Raw genomic sequence first — 14,139 nt, forward strand, 5'->3', positions numbered from 1 at the left:
TTTAACTACAATTTGAAATATCTGTTAGACATCTTAGAGGAGATATTGAATAGGCAGTCGGGTATAAGCCCTCGGTGTTTGGGTAGAAATCCAGGCTAATGAATAAACGGCATTTAAAGCCATGAGACTGGGTTACATAACATTGTCAAGGTATTCAATGCCGCTGAATTGTACACTTAAACAGATGGTTAAAATGAGAAATATGCTATGTATGTTTTACCACAATACACAAAACAAAACACAAAACCATGAGACTGGAAGGGATGACCAAAGGAATGCGTGAGAAAAGAAAAAAAAAAAAAGTCTCAGGACTGAGCCCTGAGGTGCTCCAAGTGTTTGGAATCACTGTGGCTCAAAAAATTGTACTGACTGTGACCCACAGTATGAAAAACATTTTCCATCCTGACTCCTTACATGAACATGCGGGCACACACATGAAACAGAAATTTCACAAAAGAATACCTACTTTCCCTACATGTTATATTTTCGGATATTCTCTCTTTTATTTCATTCCTTGTTTTTTACAAAAAAAAAAAAGTGTTTGTCAAACAAGAAAAAAGGAAAAGAGGATAAATATTAAAGCAAAGGAGATAAACAATTTGCAATGGGAAAGGTGAGCATGGATAGATATTGGAGACGAAAGGGGAAAAAAATAACAAGCCAGAACCAGAAGAAAGAAAAGGAGGGGGAAATATAATTGCAGCCTTTTCCCAAAAGGTTTCCTAGGAAATTTTAACTAGGAGTGCTTTTCTCACTACTGAATAATTGCTGAGGGGCTCGCTGAATTTACAGTTTTTGGTCTGACTAAAATCAAATAAAAAATAAACTTAGTTTCAGGCATATTATTTTAAGCCGCTTATTTTCTGTATTATGCTTCTGATCTAACAGCAGGAGTGGTCAATTTATACAATTTTGGAGGGAAAAACAGGAAAGTTTTGGCTAAACATTTAAACCTAGATACACAGGGTGAGATTTCAATATATATATATTTTTTCAGTCTAGTATGTAACATTAAGTAACAAACCATGAAAGAAATAAATTTGGAAAGAAGCTAGAAGCCCAGTCGTCAATATGGGATAATCTTAACAGTTTTCCAAGGATAATGTTGACAACATTTCCCTTCTAAAGAGTTTGGAAGAACCCTTGAGGTAATGGAGTATAGAGGCAAGAGAAAATTTCACATTACAAAGCAGCGGTTCCTCTTCCAAGCACCATTTAGCATGCAGCCTCTATGGATCCTCTTGTCATATTTCTTCTTTATTCCAATAATTAGTTATCTTTATTTTTATTTTTTTAGAGACCAGGTCTCATTCTGTTGCCCAGGCTGAAGTGCAGTGACATGATCGGAGCTCACTGTGACTTTGAACTCCTAGACTCAAGCGATCCTCCTGCCTCAGCCTCTGGAGTAGCTAAGACTACAGGCATGCTCCAAGAATTATTTTTTCAAAGGAATGATTCATAAAAACCTCTCTTTACATCTCTTAATTGAATTTGTGTTTCCTACAGTTACTGTATTTACAGAATATGTTAATATACTTTCATAAATAGTTTCTGTGAAAAAAATATTGATCAAAACTCATTAAAATATTTTCACAACCCACATGTAAGTTGTGTGTTGACCTATAGTTTGAAAACTTCTTAGAAGTAAGGGAAATAAAGAAGCAAAGAGAATGAGGATTGTTTAGTGAGGTAGAAGGAGAACCAGGAGAGAGTGTCGTCCCAATAGCGAAGTGAAGAAAGTAAATCGGCCGGGCGCGGTGGCTCACACCTATAATTCCAGCACTTTGGGAGGTCGAGGCGGGTGGATCACCTGAAGTCAGGAGTTCGAGACCAGCCTGGCCAACATGGTTAAACTCTGTCTCTACTAAAGATACAAACAAACAAACAAAAAATTAGCCGGGGTCGGGCGGGGTGGCTCACGCTTGTAATCCCAGCACTTTGGGAGGCCAAAGAGGGCGGATCACATGAGGTCAGGAGTTCAAGACCAGCCTGGCCAACATAGTGAAACCCTGTCTCTACCAAAAATACAAAATTAGCTTGGTATGATGGCGCATGCCTGTAATCCCAGCTACTTGGGCGGCTGAGGCAGGAGAATTGCTTGAACCCGGGAGGCGGAGATTGCGGTGAGCCAAGATCGTGCTATTGTACTCCAGCCTGGGCAACAAGAGTGAAACTCATCTCGGAAAAAAAAAAAAAAACAACAATTATCCTGTTCTTTAATAGTACTAAGTAAAATGACACTGTCCTTAAAGCCAGAGGTCATCTAAGCTTTCCTTTTTTTTTCTATTTATCTGTCCCCAAGAGCTTTAATGGGAATATGAGGTCTACTTACTCCTCTCTAATGAAATGTCTTCCTCTTTTCAAGGATTCAGACTATGTTTTACGCAACATGATGGTTACAGGGCAGCTGGGTCTAACAGAAATCCACAAAAATCCTCCTACCATCCACAGGAAGTCATGCATCTTCAGGTACGAGACATGTCTGTTTTGTTTGGCTGCCAGAACACAGCCTTCTGGTACAGTAGTAGACCTGAAAGACACAGCTTCTGGCTCTGGCCCATACACACTGACTTGTATTCTTTCTTTCTTTTCAATTTAATTTAATTTATTTTTAAGTTCCGGGATACATGTGCAGGATGTGCAGGTTTGCTACATAGGTAAACTTGTGCCATGGTGGTTTGCTACACCTATCAACCCATCACCTAGGTATTAAGCCCCGCATGCATTAGCTATTTTTTCCTAATGCTCTCCCTGCCCTTGCCCCCTTGACAGGCCCCAGTGTGTTCCCTTCCCTGTGTCCATGTGTTCTCACTGTTCAGCTCCCACTTATAAGTGAGAACATGTGGTGTTTGGTTTTCTGTTCCTGTGTTAGTTTGCTGAAGATAATGACTTCCAGCTCCATCCATACCCCTGAAAAGGATATGATCTCATTCCTCTTTATAGCTGCATAGTATTCCATGGTGTGTGTATACCACATTTTCTTTATCCATTCTATCATTGATGAGCATTTGGGTTGATTCCATGTCTTTGCTACTGTGATTAGTGCTGCAATGAACATATGTGTGCATGTATCTTTATAATATAATGATTTATATTCTTTTGGGTATATACCCAGTAATGAGATTGCTGGGTCAAACGATATGTCTGGTTCTAGGCCTTTGAGGAATCACCACACTGTCTTCCACAATGGTTAAACTAATTTACATTCCCACCAGCAGTGTAAAAGCGTTCCTATTTTTCCACAGTCTCACCAGCATCTCTAGTTTCTTGATTTAAAATCACCATTCTGACTGGTATGAGATGATATCTCATTGGGGTTTTGATGTGCATTTCTCTAATGATCACACTGAATTTTATTCTGATTGGCTTTTAAAGAAAAATTTCAGCAGAATGTTGTCTGCATGGGACATATTGGCTCTTTTTTTCCCAAGTCCTTTTTTCTTGAGAGATGGGGTCTCGCTGTATCACCCAGGTGGGAGTGCAGTGCTATGATCATAGCTCATGCCAGTCTCAAACTCCTGGACTCAAGCTAACTTCCTGCCTCTGCTTCCCAAATAGCTGGGACTACATGTATTTGCCAAGCCCAGCTCATTTAATTTTTTTTATGGTGCCCAGCCTTCCTAAGTCCTTTTTAAAACAGATTTCATTGGCATTTTATTTTAAAATTGCAAGTTTTAAAGCATGAAAGTGTTTTATTTTCAATGAATTTCCTTGTAAATATGGAATTCAACAAAAAACCCACCATAATTATGAATAATATATTCACATCACTCATCAGAGCTCATCTATGAATGTTAGTAAGGCTGTGAATGTGTCTTTTTTATTTAAAGAAGATGTGCAGGGACAGAGTTGGAGAGAAGGCAGAGCATGTTGTGTTTAATAAGTACTTGGTTCTCAATTACTTAGAATGACTCTCACTTGTCAAATGCAAGGAACACTACTAAAATGTGTACAAATGTAAACAGATCTTAACTGAGAACACACCTATTGCAAAAGGGAATGACTGCTTCTTAGGGGGTCGGTGTCGTTGAGTAGGCAGTAACCCAGTCATCCCAGACTAGTAGGCTAATTCAACATTTAATTACATATGGCAATTAAGTTTTAGCTTGGCCTCATGCCAGAATGTTCATTCACTCTCAAGCTCTTTTCCACATAGCTATTCCTTGTGCTGGTCAAGAGCTTTACAGAAGTCCTTGTAATACCCAGACTCATAGCCCTGGATTCTTTTTTTTTTTTTTCATTTTTTATTATGTATTTTTAAAATTATACTTTAAGTTCTAGGGTACTTGTGCATAACGTGCAGATTTGTTACATATGTATACACATGCCATGTTGGTGTGCTGCACCCATTAACTCATCATTTACATTAGGTATATCTCCTGAGGCCCCTCCCCCCCCCAACAGGCCCCGGTGTGTGATGTTCCCCACCCTGTGTCCACGTGTTCTCATTGTTCAATCCCCACCTATGAGTGGGAACATGCATAACCCTGGATTCTTGTGTGTAACTTAGAACAGATGTCTTTAGAGGAAGTCAGTTGACCAATGGGCTCTATTGTTATGCCTGGAAAGCTTAGTATGATGCATTACTACTATGGCAATCATCAAGACACAACAGAAAGTGGTGGCTCAGCAGCAGCAAAAGGGGTGGGAAGAGCAGAAGGACATCATCTTACCTGTTACTGTAGGATTGATATAGAAACTATAAATGTGCTTTTTGAGGATGCAAAGTACCAATTTTTTACAAATACCCTAAAGAAATGGCATATCAGAATTAATGTAGATGGGGAAAAGGAAAAGAAAGAAAAAGAGGTGTGTCTGTGCCTCACCAAGAGAAAGAAGCAGCCACTATATTTCCATGAAAAATCTCAAGTCTCTCACGGAGGCAGATGCTATAGATGCTCTACCCAGATTCCCAAAATGCCTTTTTACCAGCTTCTGTAGGCACGGCTACAAGTAACGGCTCACACCGTAACTTTCTCTGGAGGAGTGCCCTTGAGCGATTGGAGCTCTTCACCAGGAGGTACCTAAGAGATGTGTAAACACTCCCCCAGCCCAAACTGCTCACACACACCCAGGGCAGCTTAGAGCCAATGACTGACCAGTGCTAGGATACAAAAGACCCCTCCCTTTGTCTCAAGGTGGAACAGATTCTTTGGTACAATTGACCTGTCAGAGCTCCCCTTGGGATCAGGCCGAGGCTAGACTTCATGTGAAATTACATTCTTACTTAGCTTCTTCCCCTTGCCTATCCTGCTTCCTTCAGTCCCTCACAGGTTTCTCCAGTAAACACTCGCTCAATAAATCACTTGCATAAGGATCCCTGTCTCAGGCTCTGCTTCTAGGGAACCCGACCTAACACGCTCATCATTTCTGCTGGCACTCCACCAAAGCATAATGGACAATAAGTAAACAAAACATGAACACCTTCAGATAAGTAAAGACAACGAAGCAGAGTATCATGATGGAGAGTGGCTTGGGCGCTGCTTGCTACCTGAGATTGGGTGGTCAGGGAAGCCTTCTCTGCCGAGGGGATGTTTGAGCAGAGACAAGAGTGAGCAGACAGACAGCCACGTGAAATCAAGGGCTAGAATGTTCCAGGCAGATGAAACAGCAAGAAGGGCTGGCATGGTGGAAGTGAGGTAGGCACAAGAGAGTAATTCAATATGTTTGGGTGGAATGATGTGAACAGGCAGAAGTTTAATATCTTTGTGCTTATTTGGTTTTGATTTCAGAGATTTCCTCTTTAAATGTACTGACAGTTCAGAAGTCGTTCTGGCCTCTGCCTGTGGAGAAACCCACATAGTAGTTCCACTTCGTGAGAGAACAGGAGAGGCTCTGGGAGTCCTCGATTTTAACATCGGCCGAAATAGGATGTTGTTGTATCAAGAATATAAAGATCTGCAGAAAATGATGAAAGTGGTCCAAGTGGCCTGCTATGAAATCCTTGGCGAGTTATCTGGAGAGACAGAGAAAAAATATGTCTTAGGTATTGTTCGTGTGGCATCAGCCTAAATTCACAAGTTTAATAGGTTTTGGGGAAATCACAGGCAGTGCAATGAAATATGCACTTTCTAAAATGAATTGTTACAATATACAGACCTTTCCAGGTAAAAGGAATTCCCTTATGCAGTTTTGCGCTGATGAGTAATGTCTACAAATTAAAGCAAACAGCCTGGAATCACATTCTCTTGGTTAGATTCATATAGTTTTAGAACTGGAAGGGCTCATAAAGGCAAGCTAGAACTAACATTTATTAAATGCCCCCATTATGTGTTTCAGGTATTATTTCATTTAATCCTTGCCATAACCCTATGAGGTGAATAGTGATACCCCATGTACAGGTGAGGAAAGTAAGCAAATTGCCCCCAATCACACAGTTAAGAAATGGTGAGGGCTGGATTTGAACCTATGTTTGGGTGCTCTTCCCACTATGTTATACAGCATTAAGTAATCAGAACATCTCGTTTTACAGATAAAGATGCCAAAGCCTGCAAAAGTAAAGTGGATTATCTAAGGTCCAATAGCAAGCTGGTGGGAGAGGCAAGACAAGACTTTAGTTTTTGTAATTCCATATCCACTAGGCTACTCTCAGTGCAATGCCAGCTTGGAGAGAGGGAGGGAGGAAGAAGGCATGGAAACCTTTGGCTTCCTAGAATGAAGTGAATAGAATTAGAAGAGTAACACTATGTGGGATTAAGCCAAAAGATTTGTAACTATGTCATAGAGTGGGATAAGAAGAAAGGAGAAAATTCATGTCTCCTGAGTGTTCACTATGTGTAACACCTGTAACCAAGCACTTTTACATATATCATCTTCTCTAACTCTCACAGCTAACCAAGGAAGTAGGGATTAAGCCCATTCTCACAGAAGAGGAAAAGGATATTCAGAGAGACAATAGACTAATAAGGTGGACAGCGTGTGTTCCAACCAGGGTCTAACTCTAAAACCCAAGTTTTTGCCTTTTCTCAAAGCCTCTTCTATGAGCTTCACCGGGAGTAATTTCCTTTCTTTCTTTTGATTTCATGGCTAGAGAAACTAAGGTTGTTTAAAACCAAAGGATATGGTCTGCTTTTTCTTGACAAAAAATTTACTATAATATGTTCAGAATCCTATGAAAAAGTAATATACAGCAATGTACATTAGACTGAACAGCAAGGTGAGCTATCATTTTGTTATTCCAGAGATTGAAAATGTCGGGGAAGTCCAGCGGGCAGGAATTCTCTTCTTCCGAATCATGCTGCTCGAGCTACAGGAAAGCATACAACTACTCAATTCCATGGAATTTGTGTCACTGTTGCTCTATGACCATACTCTTCTAACAGAGCCAAATTATCCTCAAGACAGCAAATCCATAGAGCTGAAAGCCAACATGGAACTAGTGCGTGACACCCTGAAGGCGGTTATCTTGTTCTTTCATCCAGAGTTGGAATTTTCAAGTGACTTTGGAAGTTGGGATAAGTGTAAATTTGTGAGTTTTTTTTTTTAAAGCACCTTTTAAATTGAAGAATCACCTAAACAAATTTAAATGTACAAATCATAATTGCATAAATCGTAAGGGTACAAATGCAAGAATTTTTACTGAGTGGAACATGTTCACGTAACCAGACCTAGATCAAAAATAGAACATTTGTAGAATCCCAGAAGCTCTCCTTTGTACCCTTCCTCATCATCCCTTCACCCCACCCACCCCAAGGGTAACCATTACCTTTTTTTTTTTTTGAAACGGAGTTTCATTCTTGTTGTCTAAGCTGTAGTGCAATGGCACGATCTTGGCTTACTGCAACCTCTGCCTCCTGGGTTCAAGCAATTTTCCTGCCTCAGCCTCCCGAGTAGCTGGGATTACAGGTGCCCACCACCAGGCCCAGCTAATTTTCTATATTTTTAGTTGAAACTGGGTTTCACCATGTTAGCCAGGCTGGTCTCAAACTCCTGACCTCAGGTTATCCTCCCACCTCAGTCTCCCAAAGTGCTGTGATTACAGACGTGAGCCACCGTGCCTGGCCATGGGTAACCATCATCTTCCCTTCTAACACCATTGATTGGTTTTGCCTATTTTAAAATCTATATAAATGGAATTATGTAAGTTGTTGAACTGGGCACTGTATTTCTGCTTGCTGGTGATCCCATAAATTTTCTCTTGTTGTTTGTTCACAGTATATTAACAAATATTTAGTCAACAATATTTGTGTCTTTGATCCAACTGCCAAGCATGTGGAAGTTAATGTACAGCTCATTGATGAATATATCAGAGGTAAATTTTCACTTAATTACAGCCTAAATCTATAGCAACAGCAATAAAACACAGTTGTGATTAAGAGATTTTTATTAGGATAAAGCAAGTGGGTCATAAATTCAGTTTTTAGGAGAAAATAGTTATAAGTCTTCTAAGAGGAGGGACACTATCTATAATCTATTGCATCATTCCCCAAAGTCACTGTCTATGCCACACATATGAGAATTCAAAAGCACATCTATCTCCCACTTATTAACTACATGTGCATTATTTATTTTTAAAAATGCAAATGGGGCTGCAATGAGAATAGAAATGTTAAGCAAAAAGGCTATCTTTAGCTTCAACAAATAACCAAAGAAAATAATAGACTTTTTCAGGGAGGAGAATCACCAAGAATGGAGAGCAGCGAGGCTCTCAGGTTGGAGAAAACGATTAGCTGTTTGACCACAGGGAACAGGCCGCATATGAAAGTAAATATACAAACAGAGGCCCAAGGTCCTCCGCTGACCCGTATTCTCAGAGGTCTCAGGCTGTGATGAGGAATTCATTTAAAGTTTGTTTTTTTCTTTGTTACTTATGAAAAATAATTCATAGTTAGGAAAATGGCACTGTAGAAATTGCTCACTAAATCTATCCCTTTGCTCCTCTTCCCGCTCTCCTACTATGTGTGGAGGCTCTAGACCAACGCAGAAGGGTTTCTGGATTCACAGGGAACTATCCTAGCTGATTCCTGAGCAGCCTTGACCACCAACGCTTCCCACCACCTTCTGCTTTCCAACAGTGCCCTCTGATGGAAGAAATACTAATTGCAGTTAACGGAGCCCGACTCAGCCAGAAAATAGCCCATAGGCTCCCCAGTCACTGCCGCCAAGCCTTTGGTTATACCAGTCTCCGCAGCAATCCCGAGAAAGTTCGTAGGTCACCCAGATACCAACGCTCTCTCCTTCAGATGCAGTTACATCAGGAAATGCTAAGCTTCTTGCTTAGGGGAAGGGAGAGGAATTCTTCGGGGTGCCTTTCTATTCGTGCCAGAAGGAGAGGAGTCTTCAGGCAGGGCAATCTGCTGCTCGAAGTTTACCTGGCCTAGCAGCTTTAAGTAAGGGCCCTACTCCACGAATCTACCCAGAATGAAATGTCACCAATAATACCTGTAGGCTCAGCCTGTGACAGGCAGAGACTGCTAGACTATATAGCATAGCTCCTAACCCACCACGCCTTCCAAACTATTACTTTACCAAAAGGGTGGAATTACGGCTCGTAATGTGCCCATACTTTCTTAGGGCTTCTGCTGCCAACTCTTACCCCCTCTTCATCCTAGTTCAAGAAAAGGGTATTTCCTAATGTAAATGACGAGTTGGTGGGTGCAGCAAACCAACATGGCACATGTATACCTATGTAACAAACCTGCATGTTGTGCACTTGTGCCCTAGAACTTAAAGTATAATAATAATTTTTTTAAAAAAGAAAAGAAAAGAAAGAAAAGGGTATTTTTGGCTGGGCACAGTGACTCACACCTGTAATCCTGACACTTTGGGAGGCCAAGGTGGGCAGATTGCTTGAGCCCAGAAGTTGGAGACTAGCCTGGACAACATGGCAAAATCTTGTCTCTACAAAAAAAAAAATACAAAAACTAACTGGGTGTGGTGGTGCACGCCTGTAATCCCAGCTACTCAGGAGGCTGAGGTGGGAGATGACTTGAGCCCGGGAGGTTGAGGCTGCTGTGAAATGTGATCATGCCACTGCACTCCAGCCTGGGCAACACAATGAGATCCCATCTCAAAAACAACAACAACAAAAAGGAGGGTTTTTTTTATTCTGGTGGAACTCCAGGCAGCTGTGTCCTGCCTTTAGATTGAGCCAGTCATCTGTGAAGTAACATTGGGTAGCTTTGTTGAGCAGGCCTGGCCTCCCAAGACTGTGCCATTGCAGGTGAGTGCTGCTGACATACTTCCCTGTGGGGGACCCTGTGACTCCAGTGAGCACTCCCAGACAGCTGTGTATGCACTAGTACATCAACAACCTACTATTCTCTGTCACTTTGCCTAAGATAACTCCTAGTAGTTGGTCTCTTCTACCTGGAGATTCATGACTTGACCACCTTCTCAAGGACCTATTCTCCCCACTCCACTTTGGACCTCTGCTGCCAGTCTCATCTGGTCATTCAGGATGCCCCATATCTGCTCCATGTCCCCCTCCCAGGAGTTTTAGACAGATGTTGCCTGCTTGGAAATGTTCTTAGACCCAGAGGCAAGAAGAGCTGTCCCCTATCGCAAGTATAACCAGAATCACTTTTCTGTCTAGAACCTGGGTGTCTGCCAAGTGACTGTACCTCCTCCTCTAAATCCAAGTGTTTACAAGTCCACAGACATTGGTCTCAGCAGGAGTGCCCCAGGCCCTCCACTTCTCCTACATGGTTCCCAGAGCTCCAACTCTGCCAAAGCAGCCAGAGGCTCAGTGCTGTCACCATTTGTAAAGAAACCCACTAGCTTCCGCAATAAAATGACACCATCATCCTCTAAGAGTGACAATGAAGGAAGGTGCCTTCCCATCAGCAGGGGAGGACTGCTGGACTCACAGTCCTAATTAACTTTATCTTCAAGATTCGCCTTCCCTGGAAGATCCTTCCCTAATTGCTACTGCCGCCACCGCAGTGGCACTCGTAGGTGCCACGCTCCCTGCAACTCCATTACAAAAATGGAACATGACTCATTCCTTAATCCCCACTGCACAGCTAAGGACCTGACAGGAACCTTGGTAGAATGATTCTACCGACAATCCAGAAATAACAAGTAGGAAACAGCACTGAATCTGCAACTTTGAGGACGTGCCTTTTTCTTTTAAATGGGTCAAGCCAAAATGGACAACCAGACGACAGGAACATAGTTCTGTCCTATTCATTTAAACCTTCTGTATGCTAACATTGCTTTGGATTCAATTACAGTTCTCTGCTGTCTTTTGCACTTAGTCATCTTGAATGGAAATTGCTGTTGGCTCCCTCTTATAGGAAAAAACTTGCCATCACAGCTAGACTTGGGTTTAATAGAGAGCTAAGAGTGCGCCATTTATTTACAAGTTGCTCACAGATTTTAGGCCATGGAGGAGGAAATATCAGTTCAGCTTGAGAACAGATTTCCTTTGTCCTGGCAAGAGCCCCTTAAAAAGCCCTTTTAGTTACGAGTTATGATATTAGACAAGTACTTACACCATGCACGGAGAAGGGTATAACACTCTGTGCTGGGTAAAGATCTCAGGCCTGAAATGCTTCGATTTCCCATGCATGCAAACCCCTTGCCTTTTCAGTTCCAAGTTATTCAGAGGAAAAAAGAAAATCAAACCAGCCACTCGCTTTATGTTTCTTATCACTTCTTGTGATTTAAATTTTGAAGTTTTCTAGCAGTAGTTATTAAGAGGAATAACTAAACACAGTTCTACATGTGTAGCTAACATCACTGCTACTTTGATATCTGATTAAAGGCTTTTAAAAATGAACTTGATGAGAAGTAGAGCATGATGGCGTGCACCTGTGGTCCCAGTTACTTAGGAAGCTGAGGCACAAGGATTGTTTGGGGCCAGAAGTTCAAGGCTGTAGTGCACAATGATGGTGCCTGTGAATAGCACTGCATTCCAGCCTGGGTGACATAGTGGACACCGACTGTAGAAATTAATAAGAACAGTTTTCTATTTAATTTGATACTCATTTTTTAAAAATTTTAGTGGCTGTTAAAACTGTCTTTTATCCTGAAAGGATATAAATATTATATATATATATGTGTGTGTGTGTGTGTGTGTATGTGTGTGTGTGTGTGTGTGTATATATATATATATATTTTTTTTTTTTTTGAGATGGAGTCTTGCTCTGTCACTCAGGCTGGAGCGCAGTGGCCCAACCTCAGCTCACTGCAATCTCTGCCTCCCAGGTTCAAGAGATTCTCCTGCCTGAGTAGCTGGGACTATAGGTGTGCACCACCACGCTTGGCTAATTTTTGTATTTTTAGTAGAGGCGGGGTTGCACCACTTGGCCAGGCTGGTCTCGAACTCCTGACCTCAGGTGATGCACCCACCACGGCTCCCAAAGTGCTGGGATTACAGGCATATATATATATATTTTATAGATATTTTATGTATATATATATTTTATATATATACACTTTTTTTTTTTTTGAGACGGAGTTTCACTCTTGTGGCCCAGGCTGGAGTGCAGTGGCACGATCTCGGCTCACCACAACCTCTGCCTCCTGAGTTCCAGCGATTCTCCTGCCTCAGCCTCCCAAGTAGCTGGGATTACAGGCATGTGCCACCATGCCCAGCTAATTTTGTATTTTTAGTAGAGACAGGGTTTCTCCATGTTGGTTGGACTGATCTCAAACTCCCGAGCTCAGATGATCTGCCTGCCTCAGCCTCCCAAAGTGTTGGGATTACAGGCATGAGCCACTGCGCCGGCTTTAAATTTTTTTATTAAAGTACTTGAAAAGGTCACATAGAACTAAAAGCCTAAAAAGAGTCACTAGCCTATATCTTCTCTTTCATTCTCTTCAGTCCCCCTCACCAGAGGCAACTGTATTTTGTCCTTTCACTCTTTCTTCTTGGCATTTGCACATCTATTTCTATTATGCACATATTGCTATCTTTTGATTCATCAATTTTAAACCTTATCAGTCAATTTCCTCTGATTAAAAATGAAGATTTCGTTCTGTTATGCCACTATTCTCTTACCCCATCCTCCCAATATAGTTGTATTTATAATTTGGGGTTAAATAAAGATGCAATGTTTACATGATTTTGCCTATGCAAATATTATACACACCTGAGGATTGTAGCATATTTTGATTCCTCATCTTTTTTGTTTTTCCTGAAGTAAATAATTGTCTTTTATTTTATTTTATTTTTTATTTTTATTTTTTTGAGATGGAGTCTCGCTCTGTCACCCAGGCTGGAGTGCAGTGGCCGGATCTCAGCTCACTGCAAGCTCCGCCTCCTGGGTTTATGCCATTCTCCTGCCTCAGCCTCCCAAGTAGCTGGGACTACAGGCGCCTGCCACCTCGCCCGGCTAGCTTTTTTTGTATTTTTTAGTAGAGACGGGGTTTCACTGGGTTAGCCAGGATGGTCTCGATCTCCTGACTTCGTGATCCACCCGTCTCGGCCTCCCAAAGTGCTGGGATTACAGGCTTGAGCCACCACGCCCGGCCTGTCTTTTATTTTTAAACTTTCTTAGTTTTATTTGTAGTTCTTGATAATTCCCACCCCTTCCGTTTGTCTCTCCCATAAGATAGTTCTATCAGGTAATTTATTAGGTCTAATTTATTTTCTTTTCCCAAAGCCATCTCTTCTAGAGATCTCAATTCCTCTGTTTTTGTTTTGTTTTGTTTTGTGTTTTGAGACAGGGCCTCACTCTATCACCCAGGCTGGAGTGCAGTGCCACAATCACAGCTCACTGCAGCCTCAACCTCCCTGGTTCAAGCAATCCTCCTGGCTCAGATTTCCAAGTAGCTGGGACTATAGGCGCGTGCCATCACGCCCAACTAATTTTGTTTATTTTTGTAGAGGTGGGGGTCTCACTATATTACCAGGCTAGTCTTGAACTCCTGACCTCAAGGGATTCTCCCGCCTCGGCCTCCCAAAGTGCTGGGATTACAGACGTGAGCCACCATACCCAGGCCTCAATTCTTTCTCTATCTAAAGTCTTTCCCCTGCCCCCAGATCTGCTACTCAGCTGCCTTCCTGAGATTCACTTCGCCCCTATTGTAGGAATTTAATTTGCCATTCTCTTCGTCATTCTTGGTCTAGTCCCTTGTTTTCAGGTAACATGTCTCCGGTAGTTTTCTGAGAAAGAGTGTGTAAGTGGTAAATTTTTTGAGACCTTTCGTTTTTGAAGATGTTTTTATTCAGTCCTCACACTTGATTTCTAC

At 41.7% G+C, this 14,139-nt stretch overlaps 1 protein-coding gene across 1 annotated transcript in view; it reads left to right on the plus strand.

Annotated features, from left to right (window-relative positions):
- The window catches only part of EFCAB5 (EF-hand calcium binding domain 5), a 170,793-nt gene that overhangs the window by 145,876 nt on the left and 10,778 nt on the right, over window positions 1–14,139 (plus strand). Inside the window, exons 20-23 of the mRNA XM_011990371.1 lie at window positions 2,366–2,469; window positions 5,733–5,986; window positions 7,182–7,468; window positions 8,155–8,251. Coding sequence (XP_011845761.1) covers window positions 2,366–2,469; window positions 5,733–5,986; window positions 7,182–7,468; window positions 8,155–8,251 — 742 coding nt within the window. The remainder of the gene's footprint in view (window positions 1–2,365; window positions 2,470–5,732; window positions 5,987–7,181; window positions 7,469–8,154; window positions 8,252–14,139) is intronic.

The sequence above is a fragment of the Mandrillus leucophaeus genome, unplaced genomic scaffold, assembly GCF_000951045.1.
Source record: "Mandrillus leucophaeus isolate KB7577 unplaced genomic scaffold, Mleu.le_1.0 Scaffold379, whole genome shotgun sequence".
Classification (NCBI taxonomy): domain Eukaryota; kingdom Metazoa; phylum Chordata; class Mammalia; order Primates; family Cercopithecidae; genus Mandrillus; species Mandrillus leucophaeus.